This window comes from Pelobates fuscus, chromosome 9, assembly GCF_036172605.1.
Source record: "Pelobates fuscus isolate aPelFus1 chromosome 9, aPelFus1.pri, whole genome shotgun sequence".
In the NCBI taxonomy this organism is placed as follows: domain Eukaryota; kingdom Metazoa; phylum Chordata; class Amphibia; order Anura; family Pelobatidae; genus Pelobates; species Pelobates fuscus.
The window spans coordinates 141,708,501-141,725,819 of NC_086325.1; the positions used below are offsets into that span (position 1 = coordinate 141,708,501).

General features: G+C 42.9%; 2 protein-coding genes across 2 annotated transcripts in view; one reads left to right on the top strand and one right to left on the bottom strand.

Annotated features, from left to right (window-relative positions):
- The window catches only part of ZER1 (zyg-11 related cell cycle regulator), a 491,045-nt gene that overhangs the window by 168,375 nt on the left and 305,351 nt on the right, over nt 1–17,319 (bottom strand). The window lies entirely within an intron of this gene.
- Nucleotides 498–13,567, top strand: GLE1 (GLE1 RNA export mediator). The gene is made up of 16 exons (XM_063431422.1): nt 498–664; nt 2,089–2,295; nt 3,666–3,794; nt 4,139–4,287; nt 4,451–4,511; nt 4,709–4,957; nt 5,422–5,653; nt 5,932–6,044; nt 6,200–6,269; nt 7,299–7,441; nt 10,689–10,879; nt 11,612–11,744; nt 11,883–11,987; nt 13,051–13,133; nt 13,252–13,315; nt 13,436–13,567. The coding sequence occupies exons 1-16, from the start codon at nt 569–571 to the stop codon at nt 13,502–13,504; spliced, it is 2,094 nt and encodes a 697-aa protein (XP_063287492.1). The 5' UTR covers nt 498–568; the 3' UTR covers nt 13,505–13,567.

Consider the following 17,319-nt stretch of genomic DNA (forward strand, 5'->3'; position numbering starts at 1 on the left):
AAATGCAACGCCAAGCAACGTTTCGACCAACAAAGGTCTTTTTCAAGTTCTCTTTAGCTCGTGATGTTGTGGCCAGGAGCCCAGTGTCATTGCTGTACTCTCGCGCATGCGCTAGAGATTACAACACTGGGACCTATGGAGCATTCCGCAAAGGAAATTACTAAGACAAAGTGGAGACTATTTTGTCTTGGTATATCTCGTGATTGGGCTGGAATTCCAACACAGTCAATGTATTTGATAAAGAAGGGGGGGGGGGGGCTGGTGACAGTGCTGCTTTAAGGAAAGTTGACCTAGTTCTTCTACCACTACAACTCCCATAACACTTTGCCATCCTTAAATTTGACAAAACATCGAATGCCTGGTACCACTGCAACTCCTGGACTTTTTTCTTTTTTGGATAAAGATTTAATAATAATAAAAAAATTAAAAAAAACTGCAGCCACTGGGAGGTGCGTATACCTGGTCATGTGATTCCACACTCAGGCCACGCACCGGAAGCGGAAGTGCTGTTTGAAAGTGTCCCCGGCAGTGAGTTTCACTTTGCCGAGACTTGGTTCCTGACAGCAGGATGCCGTTCGGACGGGACTGGGAGACTCTGCACGCCCTCCGGGACACCCCGAAAGGGAAACTCGTATATGGCACCGAGGAGAACCTGCTGGAGGAGGTGGGAGCTCAGGGGGAGCCTCTAACCCTCTATGTGGGAGCTCAGGGGGGCCCTCTAACCCTGCATGTGGGAGCTCAGGGGGACCCTCTCCCCTTTAACCCTGCATGTGGGAGCTCAGGGGGACCCTCTAACCCTGCATGTGGGAGCTCAGGGGGACCCTCTAACCCTGCATGTGGGAGCTCAGGGGGACCCTCTAACCCTGCATGTGGGAGCTCAGGGGGACCCTCTAACCCTGCATGTGGGAGCTCAGGGGGACCCTCTAACCCTGCATGTGGGAGCTCAGGGGGGCCCTCTAACGCTGCATGTGGGAGCTCAGGGGGGCCCTCTAACCCTGCATGTGGGAGCTCAGGGGGGCCCTCTAACCCTGCATGTGGGAGCTCAGGGGGACCCTCTAACCCTGCATGTGGGAGCTCAGGGGGACCCTCTAACCCTGCATGTGGGAGCTCAGGGGGACCCTCTAACCCTGCATGTGGGAGCTCAGGGGGACCCTCTAACCCTGCATGTGGGAGCTCAGGGGGACCCTCTAACCCTGCATGTGGGAGCTCAGGGGGACCCTCTAACCCTGCATGTGGGAGCTCAGGGGGACCCTCTAACCCTGCATGTGGGAGCTCAGGGGGACCCTCTAACCCTGCATGTGGGAGCTCAGGGGGACCCTCTAACCCTGCATGTGGGAGCTCAGGGGGACCCTCTAACCCTGCATGTGGGAGCTCAGGGGGAGCCTCTAACCCTGCATGTGGGAGCTCAGGGGGAGCCTCTAACCCTGCATGTGGGAGCTCAGGGGGAGCCTCTCCCCTTTAACCCTGCATGTGGGAGCTCAGGGGACCCTCTAACCCTCCATGTGTCCATTATTGATGCCTAATGTGGTATTTATTGTGGGTGCAGAGTGGACTGTGGTTGTGAGCAGGGGAAGACTTGGGTTACCAGATCCAGAATGTCTTCTCCTTCTCTAGGCATGATTTATTTGTACCTGTACATGTAAAGCGCTGCCCTGCTAGTTTAATATTTATAATTCATAGGCATCAGGGAGGGAATCTGTTTAATAATCAAGGAGGAATTCTAAAGGAGAAGACTTCCATTTAGTAAACTAGTTCTACATACTACAGGATAACAACATACATATCTTGTGTCCAGGATATTGTGTGTGTATTGAAGAAGGGTAAACAAATACATGAGGGTGTAATCCATAGATGCGTTCATGAAGCCTGGGTAGTGTAGAGGGCATGTTTAGTGGTATGTGTAATGGGTACAAGATGTACTTTTCAGTGTCACAGATCAGAGCTGCATGCATGTTTCTATATAGCATGTGATATGGAGTTCCAGGGTTGTAGTTACTGACCACCTTCTTCAGATGTGAAATGTGCTTGTTGTATGTACCTGTTCTACTGCGATAACATATTTTTTCATACATTTCTCTTGCGGAGCAGCTTCAACTTAGCGAAGCGTCTTGGATTCTGCCTTCATACTGTGCACAGGTTCTGGATAATGTTTTACAGCACACAGAGCTGGATACGGCTCCCATTAGCGGCCTCTCATTCCACAATGTTGAGCTCAGCTCTCAGACGAGTTCCCCTTCAACTGCTGATCCACCCGTATTGACGTCTTCAGCCCCCTCAGAAAGCAGATCAGAAGAGGTAATGTATGCACGACTAGACTGTCAGTGTTTTTCACCAAAGTGTGATTAGTTAAGAATTCAATGGGAATTCCAGATTTTAGGTAATACATGATGCTTTGCCTTAAAACGTGACATTAACGTTGTTTACCGCAGTTTTCCTCTTACCGAATAACCCTGTGTGAGGGAGTAGTTGCTTTTTATTTTTGTATTTTAAAATGGCAGTTAAGTTGTATGAAGTACAGTGGGTTGTATATAACAACATTTAATGGCCAAAAGCTCAGAGAGCAGTCTTTGCTTTACTGTTGCACAGATAAAAGTCCCAGCCTGCACATTCCCCTTTTTTTTTTTTCCAATCTTTATTTTGTGTTGTTTTTTCCATTTCCCAACATTTTCAGTGAGCCTGCACATTCTTATGTTGTCGGTTGGTCATTCTTTCTGGCGAGAAAGTTTGTGTGTGCGCAAAGGTTTAAAAATATCAGGAATTATTACTTTACTGAGAGGGTAGTGGATGCATGGAATAGCCTTCCAGTTGAAGTGGTAGAGGTTAACACAGTAAAGAAGTCTAAGCATGCGTGGGATAGGCATAAGGCTATCCTAACTATAAGATAAGGCCAGGGACTAATGAAAGTATTTAGAAAATTGGGCAGACTAGATGGGTCGAATGGTTCTTATCTGCCGTCACATTCTATGTTTCTATGTCGGTTGTGATCTGTGCTGGGCTTTGCCAGCTGCTCAGCATCAATCACATTGCAATCCACATGCTTGAGATTCAGCATTACAGAAATCTCCCTTGTAATATTAAAAACCGCTAGTTGATAGTGGCCACAGAACGCTCTCTACTGCTGTAACTAGAAAACACATCTGCTGATATCTGAAGCCTAAACAAGCTCTGTATGAAGCAGATGGCAATAAGTTTGATTTGGAAGCAGAGTTTTGTCCTCAAATTCACACGCTTATTTTAAAATTGTACCGGTTTAGCAGATTAAATAAGTTTAATATTAGTGGGTCACTGCTGCCTGATGTGGTAATATAATGATCTCCATTTTTGTTTTTTATTTTTTTACATTAGCGGTCTTATTGGGGGAAGACATGCATGATCTTTCTTTCCTTGTCTCTCCGGTAAGCTACAAAACATAAATTGAGAAGCAGAACCCTGAACATAATTATTTAAAGGAGGGCTCCCCTTTTCCCCAGCACAGACTTTCAGAAGTGAATGTACAATGTACATTAGCCCTTATAACAGAGATTTTACTCCTGGTACACATGGGGGATGTACTGTTAATATCTTTTGTTTGAAAACCTTGTTTACCAAGGTGTCAACTATGACAGTATTGCAAGAACCTTATCCAGTTAATCTATGTATCTAATCTCGCGGTTTGTCCTGTACAGACCTTTCAAGATGACAAAGAGTCCACAGAAGTCCAGGATGAATCCTCCTTTAACAGTCGGTCTACCACAGCAATGGAAGTGGAATCCTCTCTTCGAATGTATGAGAACTCACGGACATTGAAACTGAAGGTGCAAAGCATATTTTAGAATCTGCAAAAATATTTTCCTGGAATATCTTGACTAGGGTATACAGTGTATCCAATAAATTACCTTCTCGAGATGGTTCTGATCGACCTTAGTAATACTTCCTCCTACAGGAAGAAATCAGGTTAAGTGGCATTTGTAATGTTATTATTAGTAGTAACATTTATATAGTGGCTTATCTTTTTAATGCAGTGCCTTGCTTTTTATCTGTATGACGTTTGAGAATGGAATATGCTGGGTCCATGTTAAGCTGACCCAAATATTTAGGCTCTGCGATGTCTCATTGTATCTTCTGATCGACTCATTGCGAAGTCTGTTTCTTTCTCCAGGATGAACTACGTAAACGACAGGAGTTTATGGAGATGATGAGCAAGTCTTTTGCCGAAAAGGCTGCAGAGCAGTTCAAACGATATGAGGAGAAGATGGAATTGAAGCGGCGACAGGAAATTCATCAGCTCCAAGAGCAGATGGAGAAAGAGTAAGCAAAGAATACATATATATTTTAATCCAATGTCCATCAGACTGGCTCTCATGACTATCAGCTGTCCACGGTTTAGAGCTTTGTCGAAATAGGGACAGAAGAAGCACTGTTTAGTCTGTTTTCAGTCTAATAACTTAACCATCATGTCTTGCTTTTCAAGCCACAAGGAAGCCATGGAAAAGGAGGAGAAACTAAAGGAAGAACATAGACACAGAGCAAAGGTTAGCAATGTTTTATATTTATTTATTTAATGTGATGCAAATATGACCAGTTGTCCTGGCAATAACTTCAGGGTCTCATAAGACCTGCTGTGCTAGAAAACTAATAGTAAAGAATGTTTACAGTTTGATTGTTATTTGAAGAACCCAAGTCCCTCAACATGCAAAGAATCCCATAACTTCACTCCTTTTGTTCACAGCTCCTCTCCTTGAAACTTCGGGAAGTTGAACAACAGCGACAGCAGGAGTTGGAGCGTGTCCGCCAGGAGGAAGGTCGGGACAGGACTCGGCGGCTGTGTTCTCTACAGCAAGAGGCACTGCAGCTAATCCAACAGATCGAAGTGGATTACAAGCAGCAGGAATCTCTCCGCCTGGACCTCTCTGCTTACAGCCATCGCGGCAACCAGATATGTGGCATTTTATCCAACATTGTCCGTTCCAGCAGTGAGGTAATAATTATACAGGACTGATCTGAATATTGCATTTTGCGCATTCCTTTATTTATTTTATTTATTTCTTATGATTTTCATGTTAAGTTGTACCTTGTATATTATAATTTCCTTAAGTCATCTATCCAGTGGATCTACTGATGGCTAGATATTTTGATCTCACTGTACAGCATATATATTATGTTATGTAGGACTCACTCCTTTTAGAGCTTGGCTAGTGGCCAGGTGGTATTGTCTTCCATTGAGAATGTGTTGCCAGCCTTGTGACCTAAAACACTTTTTATAAAGCTGTGTGTTATTACATCTAATGTTGCTGGAATCACATTGCAAGTTAACTGGCCACCAAGAGACTCAAAGCTCTGTTGTGTCGAGTTCCTCTCACCTCCACTGAGATCTCTGTATTCCTGGAGAATATTTGAATATTTATTAGTATTTTTTTTTTTTTTGCCTGATGTCCCGTGCAGAGAGGATATCCCACTCAGGATGATGTGAGCATGGGAGAGAGCTCCGTGCAGGAAATGAAGGCGTTGGTCAGTAACATGCAGCGAGACATGGCGGCGGCTGAAGAGAGGAGGAAGGCGGAGGAAGCAGCCGCTCGCGAGAAGCAGAAAGAATCAGAAGTACAGCAGCAAGCAAAATCTCAGCCACAAGATGTCAGCAAACAGACTCAGGACAAAGGGCAGGCAAGGAAAGAAGGTATGCATGATGCCGGTGGCCAGGGAGCTTGAAGGACGGTATTCACAAATCCTAATTAATTACACGTGATAGGGAAACGTGTATTAAAGGGACACTCCGATATAAGTGCAAATCAGAGGGCAGGGGTGTCACGGAGAAGAGGGAATGGAACCATAAATTAATGAGCAGTAAAGGGGAGAATTCGGAACTCTGGAGCATAGAGTAGAAAAAAGAAAGGAACCAAAATACTGTAATTTAAGTTTGTAGAACCCTCCCAAATAGTGCACATTTCACCCCAGGTCTTCAAGAAAATGCTGCTAAGAGCACAGTCCAGCGTTATCGGCAGCTGCAGAGCACCTGTGATCAGTGCTTGAAATCTTTCAGTGAACTTAGTACCTGCAAAGACTCTAAGGTATGTTCAGCTTCCCATTAAATGTTTATCATTCTAAGAATATTAACCATAAAGGGAGATCCGTACTACTTCATAAGTAGTTATGGTGATTAGTGTGTCTCTTTAACACTCCACTCTCTTGCCCGAGTCTGCCTAATTCCACATTCTCTTCACAGACCAAGAGTTTGAAGGCTGAACTGCAAAAAGCGGTTAATATCCCAGTCAGCCAGATCTCAACAATATCCGGTAAGATAAGGCACCGAGTAACAATATATCGATTCAAGAATTTCAAAGTAAACAGATTTGTTAGTTTTCATTCCTTTGCATAACGTGGCTGTTTTGTAGTAGTTCAGGATGCATTTGTTTGGTAGATAATTTGGTTGCTTTTGATAAACATCTAGTCCAGTGATAGCAAGTTTTGGCATTTTGAGACCTTTAAGGCGATTATCAATGTCTGCTACAAGGGCAACCATCAGTCATGGAGATGCGAAATGTGCCAATATCATCAATGACATCCTAATCCTTATTGGGTATTTTATTACTAGTTCTATCTTAGGGCATTTAAATCACTTCAATGGTGGAAATGCAAGAAGTAGGGGAGAAACCCCATTATAGGAAGTGGCGAGATATTTATCTGGAAGGGAGGGCTGAGGTCATGTGCAGGGCAGCCTTTAATGATTGTGGGAAGATAGAACACTGACGTAGAGAAGCATTACCTGTATGGTGAAGTCAGGGCCATGGAACTGATGTGGAAAGTAGACTGTGTCTGGTTAGTAAAGGACTGATCTTGCGAATAGGTAAAGGTTACTGACACTTTGGGAAATATATACGTCTGAAAGTCCTAAAGTGTGAACGCTGAGATAGAACTGGTGTTGAAGAAAGAGAACTAGAGAAGGTTTGGGTTATTGGGAAATCTAATATGGAACGAGGGAGAGAGATAAAGGTATTGAGGACAGAGCGGAAAGGAATTGTGGAATTAGTATTAAAGTAGGGGGGACTGGGCTCAGATGGTGAGTAGGCTTCTATAGAAAGGGGGTTGTGATATGGAGGGATAATCAAGCAATATGGATGGAAGGGAACTAGGAGAATTGCAGAGAATTAGAGAAGTAATCTGAAGAAAGTGACTTGAAATTAGTCTGGGCACTTTCACTTCTGAATAGGCCTTTAAAATGTTCACAATCACCAAACTAGGTCATATTAATAACATGTATCAGTTGGTAAATTCTAAATATATTTGTGGTTATAGGTCTTTGTTAATGCATGTTATACTTCTAGGCTCCCAATTGAGAGAGATCTTTGACAAGATCAATAACGTCCTTCTAGGAAAACAGATCACAACCGGACGTCAGGCCGTTTCAGTCTCCCAACATCCACTAGCACTGGAGTTCGTATATTACAAGCTGGCTGAAAAGTTTGTGGTGAGTTAGTTGCAGAAGTAGCTGATGAGAGCTGAATTGGGTTGCAGAATTAAAATCGAAATGTGAAATCGCTGATGTACCGGAACTGTTTTGGTTTGTTTTACTGCTAACAATACAATTAATTTATCAATATTTCACATGTAAGTAATGGCATTTCTTGGTGATGCAGATACAACCTAATGTCTTTATGGTAAAAAATTTTTTTTTTTTATTCTTAATGTTTGTTGTGCATATGTTAACAGATCTTCCTGCACTGTCGCAGTGAGCAGATGCAGGAATGCATAAAAGACATTAATGAAACATGTTACATGTTATATAAAACTCTTTAAACTATTGATTTGTTCCATTTCGATGAATCGGCACATTTTTTGGTAAGGTTTGAATACGAGTGAGTTAGTTGCACACATGGTTAGTGAAGTAGCTTGAACATCGATTAATCATGTTTGACCTATGGGTACAATTATACATGATGGTCATTGTGTGCTATTACTATGTGTGTGGCTATGCGATAACGTTTGTGTGATGTATGCTTGTAAGTCTCGAGTGTCTATGAGGAAAAATAATCATGAAGTTTGCCAGGCAGGCAGGCTTGTCATTTTAAGGTTAATAGGCAACAGGTGAAAAGTGGGGATGCCTGATGCGTGTAGTGAGGCACTATACATATCTGATAAACTTATTAACAGGATGTTAAACAGGTGAAAGCGATCAAACAGAATCGAATAAAACTTTTGGGAGCTTTGTCGTTGGTTAGTCTCTGTTGGGGAGGCTGTAGTGGGGTATGGATAGTGTCCAATATAACAGAGGCTTTGGGCATGTACCCCCGCTGTTTCCCGTGAGTTCTCTTTTTCATCCTATGCCCAGCGCATAGAAGGGTGTCTGGTATATTTAAAAGTCCTGCCGGGGCGCAGCAAGGCGCAGAGTAAGGAGCTCCAGTGACCGTCTCGCCCGCCTGTTACTGCAGGGGCCCGTTCCGATGAAGTGGGTAAGTAGAGTTTCTCTCCGGTATTCTGGGGCTCTCCGTGTTGTTGAGCGGGTTCGGAGCTTTGAAGCAGGCTTGTCTGTTGTTGTCTGCTTTGCAGGTCGCGGCTTCATGCCGGGTCTGGGGGGTGTTTGTAGGCCACTTCGAGCTGGCTTTACTGCGTGGCGCTTTCCCGCCTGTTTGTGTGCCAGCAGGGGGAGTCTTCGCTTTCGGCGCCATCTTTTAGGTCCCTTTGGGTGGAGGCCCGTGCGTCTGTGGTGGGGAGATGCTGGTTTTTCATCAGGTGAGTGCACTGGGGCTTTGGTATGCCGCTCTTTATTAGCCAGGTGCGCCCAGAAGGCGTTGAATATGGCATCCAGCTTGGTCAGAGTGGGGTGCCATTCGAGGCAATAGTCGTTTCTGCATGCGGCATCCTCCATTATATGGGCCCGCTTGGCTAGGGGCTGCCTGTGAGGTTGCGCTGCCTGGAGAGGTTGGACTGGGATCACCCCCACCGGTCATGAGGGGGGGGAGCGGGTAGTCCGTGGTTTGGTGCCTCCGGCGTAGGGGCGAGGGGAGCGGCCGTCCCCCCCCCCCCAGCTCTGTCCACCGCAGGCCGCGGCCTGCCACCATGTGTTTTCGATTGCGGGAAACACTCGAGTTTGGCATCGAGTGATTCACCATGGTGCCCCCATCATGGGTAGTGTAGTGTTTTAGGCATGTATTTTAGGCATGAAGTCTGCGAGCATTTCCCTATAAACATGTTCTTCCACCATGCGACTGTTCAGCTTGCAGGTCAAGCCCCGCCCCCCACAACCTAATGTCTTTAACCCCTTAAGGACACAAGACATGTGTGACATGTCATGATTCCCTTTTATTCCAGACGATTGGTCCTTAAGGGGTTAAACGGTGTACTCTTCTGCACGGTCTACATTGGCAAGGTTAATGCAAATAATTAATAAGTTTATGGGCAAAGTCTAGCAGGGTCTTGTGACCTTTCCAGGCCATTTTACTTGCACATTTATTTCTGGTCATTGCTTGACTTGAAGTTTGAGTGTTTGTGTGGTCTGTAATGATGGAAGGCCGTGTTTATTTTGCTAAGAGCACGATCTGTTTCAATCAGCCTCTGATATATAGTTGTACATTCGTAAAGGTCCTCTATTTCAGAAAAGACACTGAAAAACCTGTATGAAACAAATTTATGAAATCTCTAAAGACATTTCTTACTCTGTGAAATTGTTTGAATTGTTTGAATTGACTGCCGTCTGGTTGTCTCTTTTGGAGAACCCATTGGTTTCTCCTACAGAAAAGCTCTTTGAGCTTTGGAAATTTGATGCCACCTGGACAGTGAGGCTTTGTGCAGTCAGACGAAAAGAGTGATTTGGCTCTTGCAGGACTCACCTTGCTCTTCTGTGTGGTTTACTGAGAACCCTTGGAAGGTGTGACTTTAAATAACTTCTCCCTTTCATTGTGAGTCGTGATGCCACCGGGAGCCCTGAAACTGTCTCTGCCACTTCAACATGCAGACACAAGTCCCTGTCTTGCAACCTCTGTCTCGTTAAGGGAAATCTTTTTAAAGGAACACTATAGTCACCCAAATTACTTTAGCTAAATAAAGCAGTTTTAGTGTATAGATCACTCCCCTGTCATTTCACTGCTCAATTCACTGTTTGTTTATGCAGCCCTAGCCACACCTCCCCTGGCTATGATTGACAGAGTCTGCATGAAAAAAAAAAACTGGTTTCACTTTCAAACAGATGTAATTTACCTTAAATAATTGTATCTCAATCTCTAAATTGAACTGTAATCACATACAGGAGGCTCTTGCAGGGTCTAGCAAGCTATTAACATAGCAGGGGATAAGTACATCTTAATTAAACAGAACTTGCAATAAAGAAAGCCTAAATAGGGCTCTCTTTCCAGGAAGTGTTTATGGAAGGCTGTGCAAGTCACATGCAGGGAGGTGTGACTAGGGTTCATAAACAAAGGGATTTAACTCCTAAATGGCAGAGGATTGAGCAGTGAGGCTGCAGGGGCATGTTCTATACACCAAAACTGCTTCATTAAGCTAAAGTTGTTCGGGTGACTATAGTGTCCCTTTAATGCTTTTGAAAGCATTTCTCGGAAGTATAGGTATAGTGGAGGCAGAGTGAAGAATCATTCGGGACATTTACACAGCTCTGGTAAAATCTCGCCAATGTTTTGTAGTCTTATAGATGGGGTTGCTAGTGGAAGCAAAAGTGATTCACGTGTATTTAATATAATCCATCTTTGTTTTTTGTTTTTCAGAAACAAGGGGAGGAAGAAGTAGCTTCTCATTATGAGGCTGCTTTTCCTATTGCTGCTGTGGCCTGTGGTATATGGGAACTGCATCCCAGGGTGGGAGACCTCCTGCTTGCTCACTTACATAAGAAGTGCCCTTACTCCGTGCCTTTTTACCCTGCCTATAAGGAAGGAACACCGTTTGAAGAATATCAGAAGTATGGTTTTTCTTTGTCATACATGCCAGAGTTTTTACGCATTGATTGTCCCATGCATCTTTTTGGGGTATGTGTACATGAATAAGGGTGAATGAAAATTGTTTTCCAAAGTGATTTTCACTCTACCATCACAGATGGACATTGCAACGTTTCAACCATAATGGTCTTTGTCAAGCTTGACCAGAAATCAGAATAATTGTATAACAAAGGCATGATCAGGAAACCAGAACTCAAAATACTTAAACCAAGACAAAACTAAGCACATGAATCTTAAGGACCATTCACACAGTCAGGATGCATGCAAGTAAACGTGTTTTTGTTTGTTCAGTACAACATTAAAGTCCATTTTGGAAACGCCTTTGCAAAATGTTCAATATAAGTACAACATCAGAGTCCGAGGGCCAAAAACACAAAATCTAAGAAAGTGTTGGGTTTTTTTGCCTTCTGATTTTGAGCAGGGGTGGTTCAGTCTTGGTTCTATAGTTGAATAATCTGTCCATTCTTCAACTATAATTCAATTTTTTTTATTGAACTATAGTACAACAAGTTGAAAGACTAACTAACTCTGCTGGTGTCAAGATTATTTTTTTTTTGGACAAATAGGTGGATAGCCCAGAAACCTCTGTAGATAGGTACAGAATATAATTGTGTAAAGGACCTACATGGATTTATTGGCCTCTGACTGCTTTATGTTAATTTTAATGCACTGACTGTATAGTGTTGCCTTTATAGGTTGCTTGGATACAAGGTGGATGATTCCATGGTAGAACAGCAGGATAATTTCCTAAAACGCATGTCAGGGATGATCCGTCTTTACGCTGCAATCATCCAGTTACGGTGGCCGTATGGTACAAAACAAGCTTCAGTATGTGATATTTTGTTTTCTGTAGTTATCTGCCTGTGACTTTTTTACTTAAAGCTTTTAATTGCTCTCTGTACAATTGATTGGCACTAGGCCTGCCTAGGATACCTATATGAAATAATAGTCTGTATTTGCTTGTAGCCTCATCCTCATGGACTTAACCATGGTTGGAGCTGGTTGGCACAACTACTGAACATGGAGCCCCTTGTGGATGTTACTGCTACTCTTCTTTATGATTTCTTAGAGGTGAGTTAGTTTGCAGTGTGGTGTGTTAAAGTAAGACACTCCTGCTTCTTACGTGTGTGTGTTTGTGTGTTTTATTTTGTTTTTGTTTTTTTACATTTTTTTTTTCTTCCAGAAGCCCTCTATGCTTTCCTCTCAAATGCCTCACAACTATCTCGTTTTAGCTGATTTTATTTTTTTAGTCCAGATTTTTGAGTTCTGTCCTACTGGCCCATTTTGGTTGGAGTCAGTGATGTGATTTGCATCACTGATTTTACCCATTCTACACCCACTTACCAATGCAAGAACAAAGCTGATGGCAGGTGTGCTCTCCGTGAGATTTTTTTCTTTTTCTTTTTGTAAATCTTTATTTGAAAGCTGTTTTTGTACAAAAGTAAAATAGAAATAAGAGGATCCTTCAGAGCGATTCAGTGACAGTTCAGCAATAGTACAATATACCAAGCTACATTAATTTAAACATACCCCCGTGTTTGTCGCTTTTTTTATATTTGTCCTCCTTTGGATAAAAAAGGGGAAACAGGAAAAAAGAGGGATGGGGGTATGGAAAAAAAATAAGACCTAACTTCACAGAGTAGTCAAAGAGTGTTTCTTATTTTACTGCAATAATGTCACTGTATGACCTTGTCTATGGGAGGTTTTAAAAGAAAGCCAACAACTGATCTATGACTCTTAGCAATGTCCATCATTCTCAGTAAGCACTATAAAGACAATCATCACATACACAGCCATGTTGTAGATCGACTGTAGAATCACATCTCCAGGTTCTTTAGTGGTAATGTGCAATATATTATACATGTAATTTAAACCTCAGAACCAGAACAGTCATTACCTTCGAAACCTGATTTTGTAAAAGTCTGTGCTGATGTATCAAGGCTTTCTCTATGTCCTATAAATCATATGTTGGTGCAATTTGTTCTTGTTGAGTGGAGTTAATGCTTAGCTTGAAGACACTTCTTTTGAGCGGTTACCTTTCTTCTACCGAGCATAAGCCCACATAGTAACTTGGTTTATCTCAAATTATACTTTTTATTTATTTATTTTTGTAATTTTTTTTTTTTTTTTTTAGGTGTGTGGAAATGCATTAAGTAAACAATACCAAGCCCAGTTTTGGAAGCTGCTTCTCCTCCTTAAGGATGAATACTTTCCAAGGTTTGCAACTCGGCACCATTTCTTGAATTAATTTATCCTCATTAGTATTGGTCCTCATTTATTTATTTATTGAGTCCATCCTCGAACATCCTCTTCATTTTCCTTCTTTTTTTTATAGGATTGAGATGATTACCAGTGCTGGGCAAATGGGCTCAGTCACCCGACTTAGACAGTTCTTGGAGGTAAGAAGCCTGTAGTGTTTTAGTTTTCCCCTTGTATGGGGCTGATTGATTATGCTGAATTATTTACAACTTTTATGCTGTTTTAATTGTTTTTGGGGTGTTCACCCCATTTTATTACAGACCGCAATACACAGGAAAGAAATCCCCCTTCCCAAAGGATATTTATCATCTTCATTTTGGAGAACTTGATATGAATTGTTCCCAAGATACCTACCTAAAAAATTTTTTTTTCTCCACCCTTTTCTTTTTATCCAACCATGTATATGAATTATTTTAATTTAATATTTTTTGTATTTTATTTTTTTTTGGTTTTTGATTCTTGTTTTATTTTTAAAGTCAGTACTTTTTGTTTGTTTTTGTAAATTTGTCTTACAAAAACCTGTTTTTAAATTTTTTTTGTAAAATACACATTGAATATTTAGCTTGGCTGTTTGGCTTTTTATTTTATTTTTTGTGGGGCACGAGGTAACAAAACCCCTTACGATGTCACCACAGCATATGTAAGCGCAGTAAGATCACAGTATTTCACAGATATGCCATTAAAGTATCGGCACATTTTTAAGGTATAGAAACATACGATTTGACGTGTAAGCATAACCTGTCTGTCATAGAATGTAACACACACACACACACACCGAGGCTTAATGCTGGGTAGAGGTCTGTTTAATGGCACACCAAGCAACAGCATTCATGCAGTAAAACCACTCCTCCTCTGAGGAAAACAAAATGACCGTTAAAAGGTCAGACAGTGTTTGAATATGACAGTTATAGGGTCAGACGGTGTTTGAATAGGACAGTTATTGGGTCAGACGGTGTTTGAATAGGACAGTTATTGGGTCAGACGGTGTTTGAATAGGACAGTTATTGGGTCAGACGGTGTTTGAATAGGACAGTTATTGGGTCAGACAGTGTTTGAATGTAACAGTTATTGGGTCAGACGGTGTTTGAATGTAACAGTTATTGGGTCAGACGTGTTTGAATGTAACAGTTATTGGGTCAGACGGTGTTTGAATAGGACAGTTATTGGGTCAGACGGTGTTTGAATGTAACAGTTATTGGGTCAGACAGTGTTTGAATGTAACAGTTATTGGGTCAGACAGTGTTTGAATGTAACAGTTATTGGGTCAGACGGTGTTTGAATAGGACAGTTATTGGGTCAGACGGTGTTTGAATGTAACAGTTATTGGGTCAGACGTGTTTGAATGTAACAGTTATTGGGTCAGACGGTGTTTGAATAGGACAGTTATTGGGTCAGACGGTGTTTGAATGTAACAGTTATTGGGTCAGACAGTGTTTGAATGTAACAGTTATTGGGTCAGACAGTGTTTGAATGTAACAGTTATTGGGTCAGACGGTGTTTGAATAGGACAGTTATTGGGTCAGACAGTGTTTGAATAGGACAGTTATTGGGTCAGACGGTGTTTGAATGTAACAGTTATTGGGTCAGACGGGGTTTGAATGTAACAGTTATTGGGTCAGACGGGGTTTGAATGTAACAGTTATTGGGTCAGACGGGGTTTGAATAGGACAGTTATTGGGTCAGACGGGGTTTGAATGTAACAGTTATTGGGTCAGACGGGGTTTGAATGTAACAGTTATTGGGTCAGACGGGGTTTGAATGTAACAGTTATTGGGTCAGACGGGGTTTGAATATGACAGTTATTGGGTCAGATGGTGTTTGAATGTAACAATTATTGGGTCAGACGGTGTTTGAATAGGACAGTTATTGGGTCAGACGGTGTTTGAATGTAACAGTTATTGGGTCAGACGGTGTTTGAATGTAACAGTTATTGGGTCAGACAGTGTTTGAATGTAACAGTTATTGGGTCAGACAGTGTTTGAATGTAACAGTTATTGGGTCAGACGGTGTTTGAATATGACAGTTATTGGGTCAGACGGTGTTTGAATAGGACAGTTATTGGGTCAGACGGTGTTTGAATGTAACAGTTATTGGGTCAGACAGTGTTTGAATGTAACAGTTATTGGGTCAGACGGTGTTTGAATAGGACAGTTATTGGGTCAGACGGTGTTTGAATAGGACAGTTATTGGGTCAGACGGTGTATGAATAGGACAGTTATTGGGTCAGACGGTGTTTGAATAGGACAGTTATTGGGTCAGGCGGTGTTTGAATGTAACAGTTATTGGGTCAGATGGTGTTTGAATGTAACAGTTATTGGGTCAGATGGTGTTTGAATGTAACAGTTATTGGGTCAAATGGTGTTTGAATGTAACAGTTATTGGGTCAGATGGTGTTTGAATGTAACAGTTATTGGGTCAGATGGTGTTTGAATGTAACAGTTATTGGGTCAGACGGTGTTTGAATGTAACAGTTATTGGGTCAGACAGTGGTTGAATATGACAGTTATTGGGTCAGAAGGTGTTTGAATATGACCGTTATTGGGTCAGATGGTGTTTGAATGTAACAAGGTAGTAAGGGTTTAAATGGTGTTCTAGGAGGGGGGGAGGGGAATAAAACAGTCGAACTCAGTCCATAAAACAGGGGTTTTCTTCATAATTTAAAGCTGCAGACTGCTCCAATATAATTTATTCCCTTAAGGACACAAGACATGTGTGGGATTTCATGATTCCATTTTATTCCAGAAGTTTGGTCCTTATGGGGTTAAAGGGGCAGACAGTACAATAAAATCCAATATGCCCAAATAACGTTTTCAAAGGGCAAAATCTTCCAGGGGCCATAGTCGCAGGGCAGGAGGCTGGCAATTAGTCCTCTCCAGGCACTCTGACACACAGCCAGAGAATCATGGGAGTTGTAGTTCAGCAACATCTGGAGGGCCGGAGTTTGAGGACCCCTGAGTTAGATCGTGTATATCTATGCTTAGAAAGGGCGTAGACAGAGTATTAGTAATGTTAAGCAGAATACTGCAGTGTGCAGACAAGCTAAAGCAAGAGCATTAGATACATCAGGGCATACAGCTGACAGTGTGGTTGATCCAGGCCGTATGGTATAGCGAATATGGATAGAAATAACATGAATGGCCATACTACAGCTTATATTCTAGAGTATATAAACATTTCTTGGGGAACATTAACCCAACGATTAGAGACAAGAGAAAAAACCCCAGGGTGGTCAGAGGGTGGCGATAGGAGTGTGTTAAAGCAGCCTTATGCTGTTGGGGACAGTCAGCAGGTCTTTCCCTCAGATACAGTGGTTTTGAGGTAGTGTGCCCACTAGCTCTTCCCATCACATTTCAGAAACCCCGCTCACCCGATACCTTCGGTGGTTATAATACAGTCCAGCCTCCTGGTAGAAGATTGCATGTTTCTCGCCAACGAGGTGGGCAAGATGGCAGAGTCCCTCATTCGGATAGAGTTACCACCTGTGGTGCGTCAGAACTGATGGCTGGGGCGCCACTGTGCTCACGCAAGTGTTGCCTGCTTCCGAAGCGATGGGCGCCTCTTCACCTGCCACCATTTTGGGGCTTTTGTCTTAACCGAAGCTGCAGGCTTCTGCTGTCAGGTTGGAATCCGCTGTGGAGGTGGGTGTTCGCTCGGCTGCTGTGAGGCATCTTGATGCTTCCTTTGCTCCAGTCTCAGCCAGAATTTGCTGAATATTATGTCCAGCCTGGACTGTAGATCAGGCTGTTCTCCGGGGAGGACAGGGAACCTCGTGGTGTCCGCCATTTTAGGTGCCTCGTTTAGATTTCCGTAGGCCCCCTTGTTTGTGCCTTGAGTGCCTGTAAGGACTGGGTAGCTTCCCTGAGGTGGACTAGGATGCCCCCGCCGGCCCAGGGTGGGGGGGGGGGGGGGGGGCGTGGCGGGGTGCCTGCACCGTGTGGCACGCTACCGGGTCACTCCAAGCTGGGAGTGCGGCCGCCCGATGCGCTCCAGGACGCATATTCCAATTCGTGCCTCAGATGTGTTGCTGTCCTGCTCCCAACTTTTGTGAGGTATGTCAGCTAGGGCAATAGCCAGGTAGGTTGCTGGTTTCAAGGAATATCGAATTGTGTAAAGCTATAAATCGCTGCTATCAACAGCCTAGGAG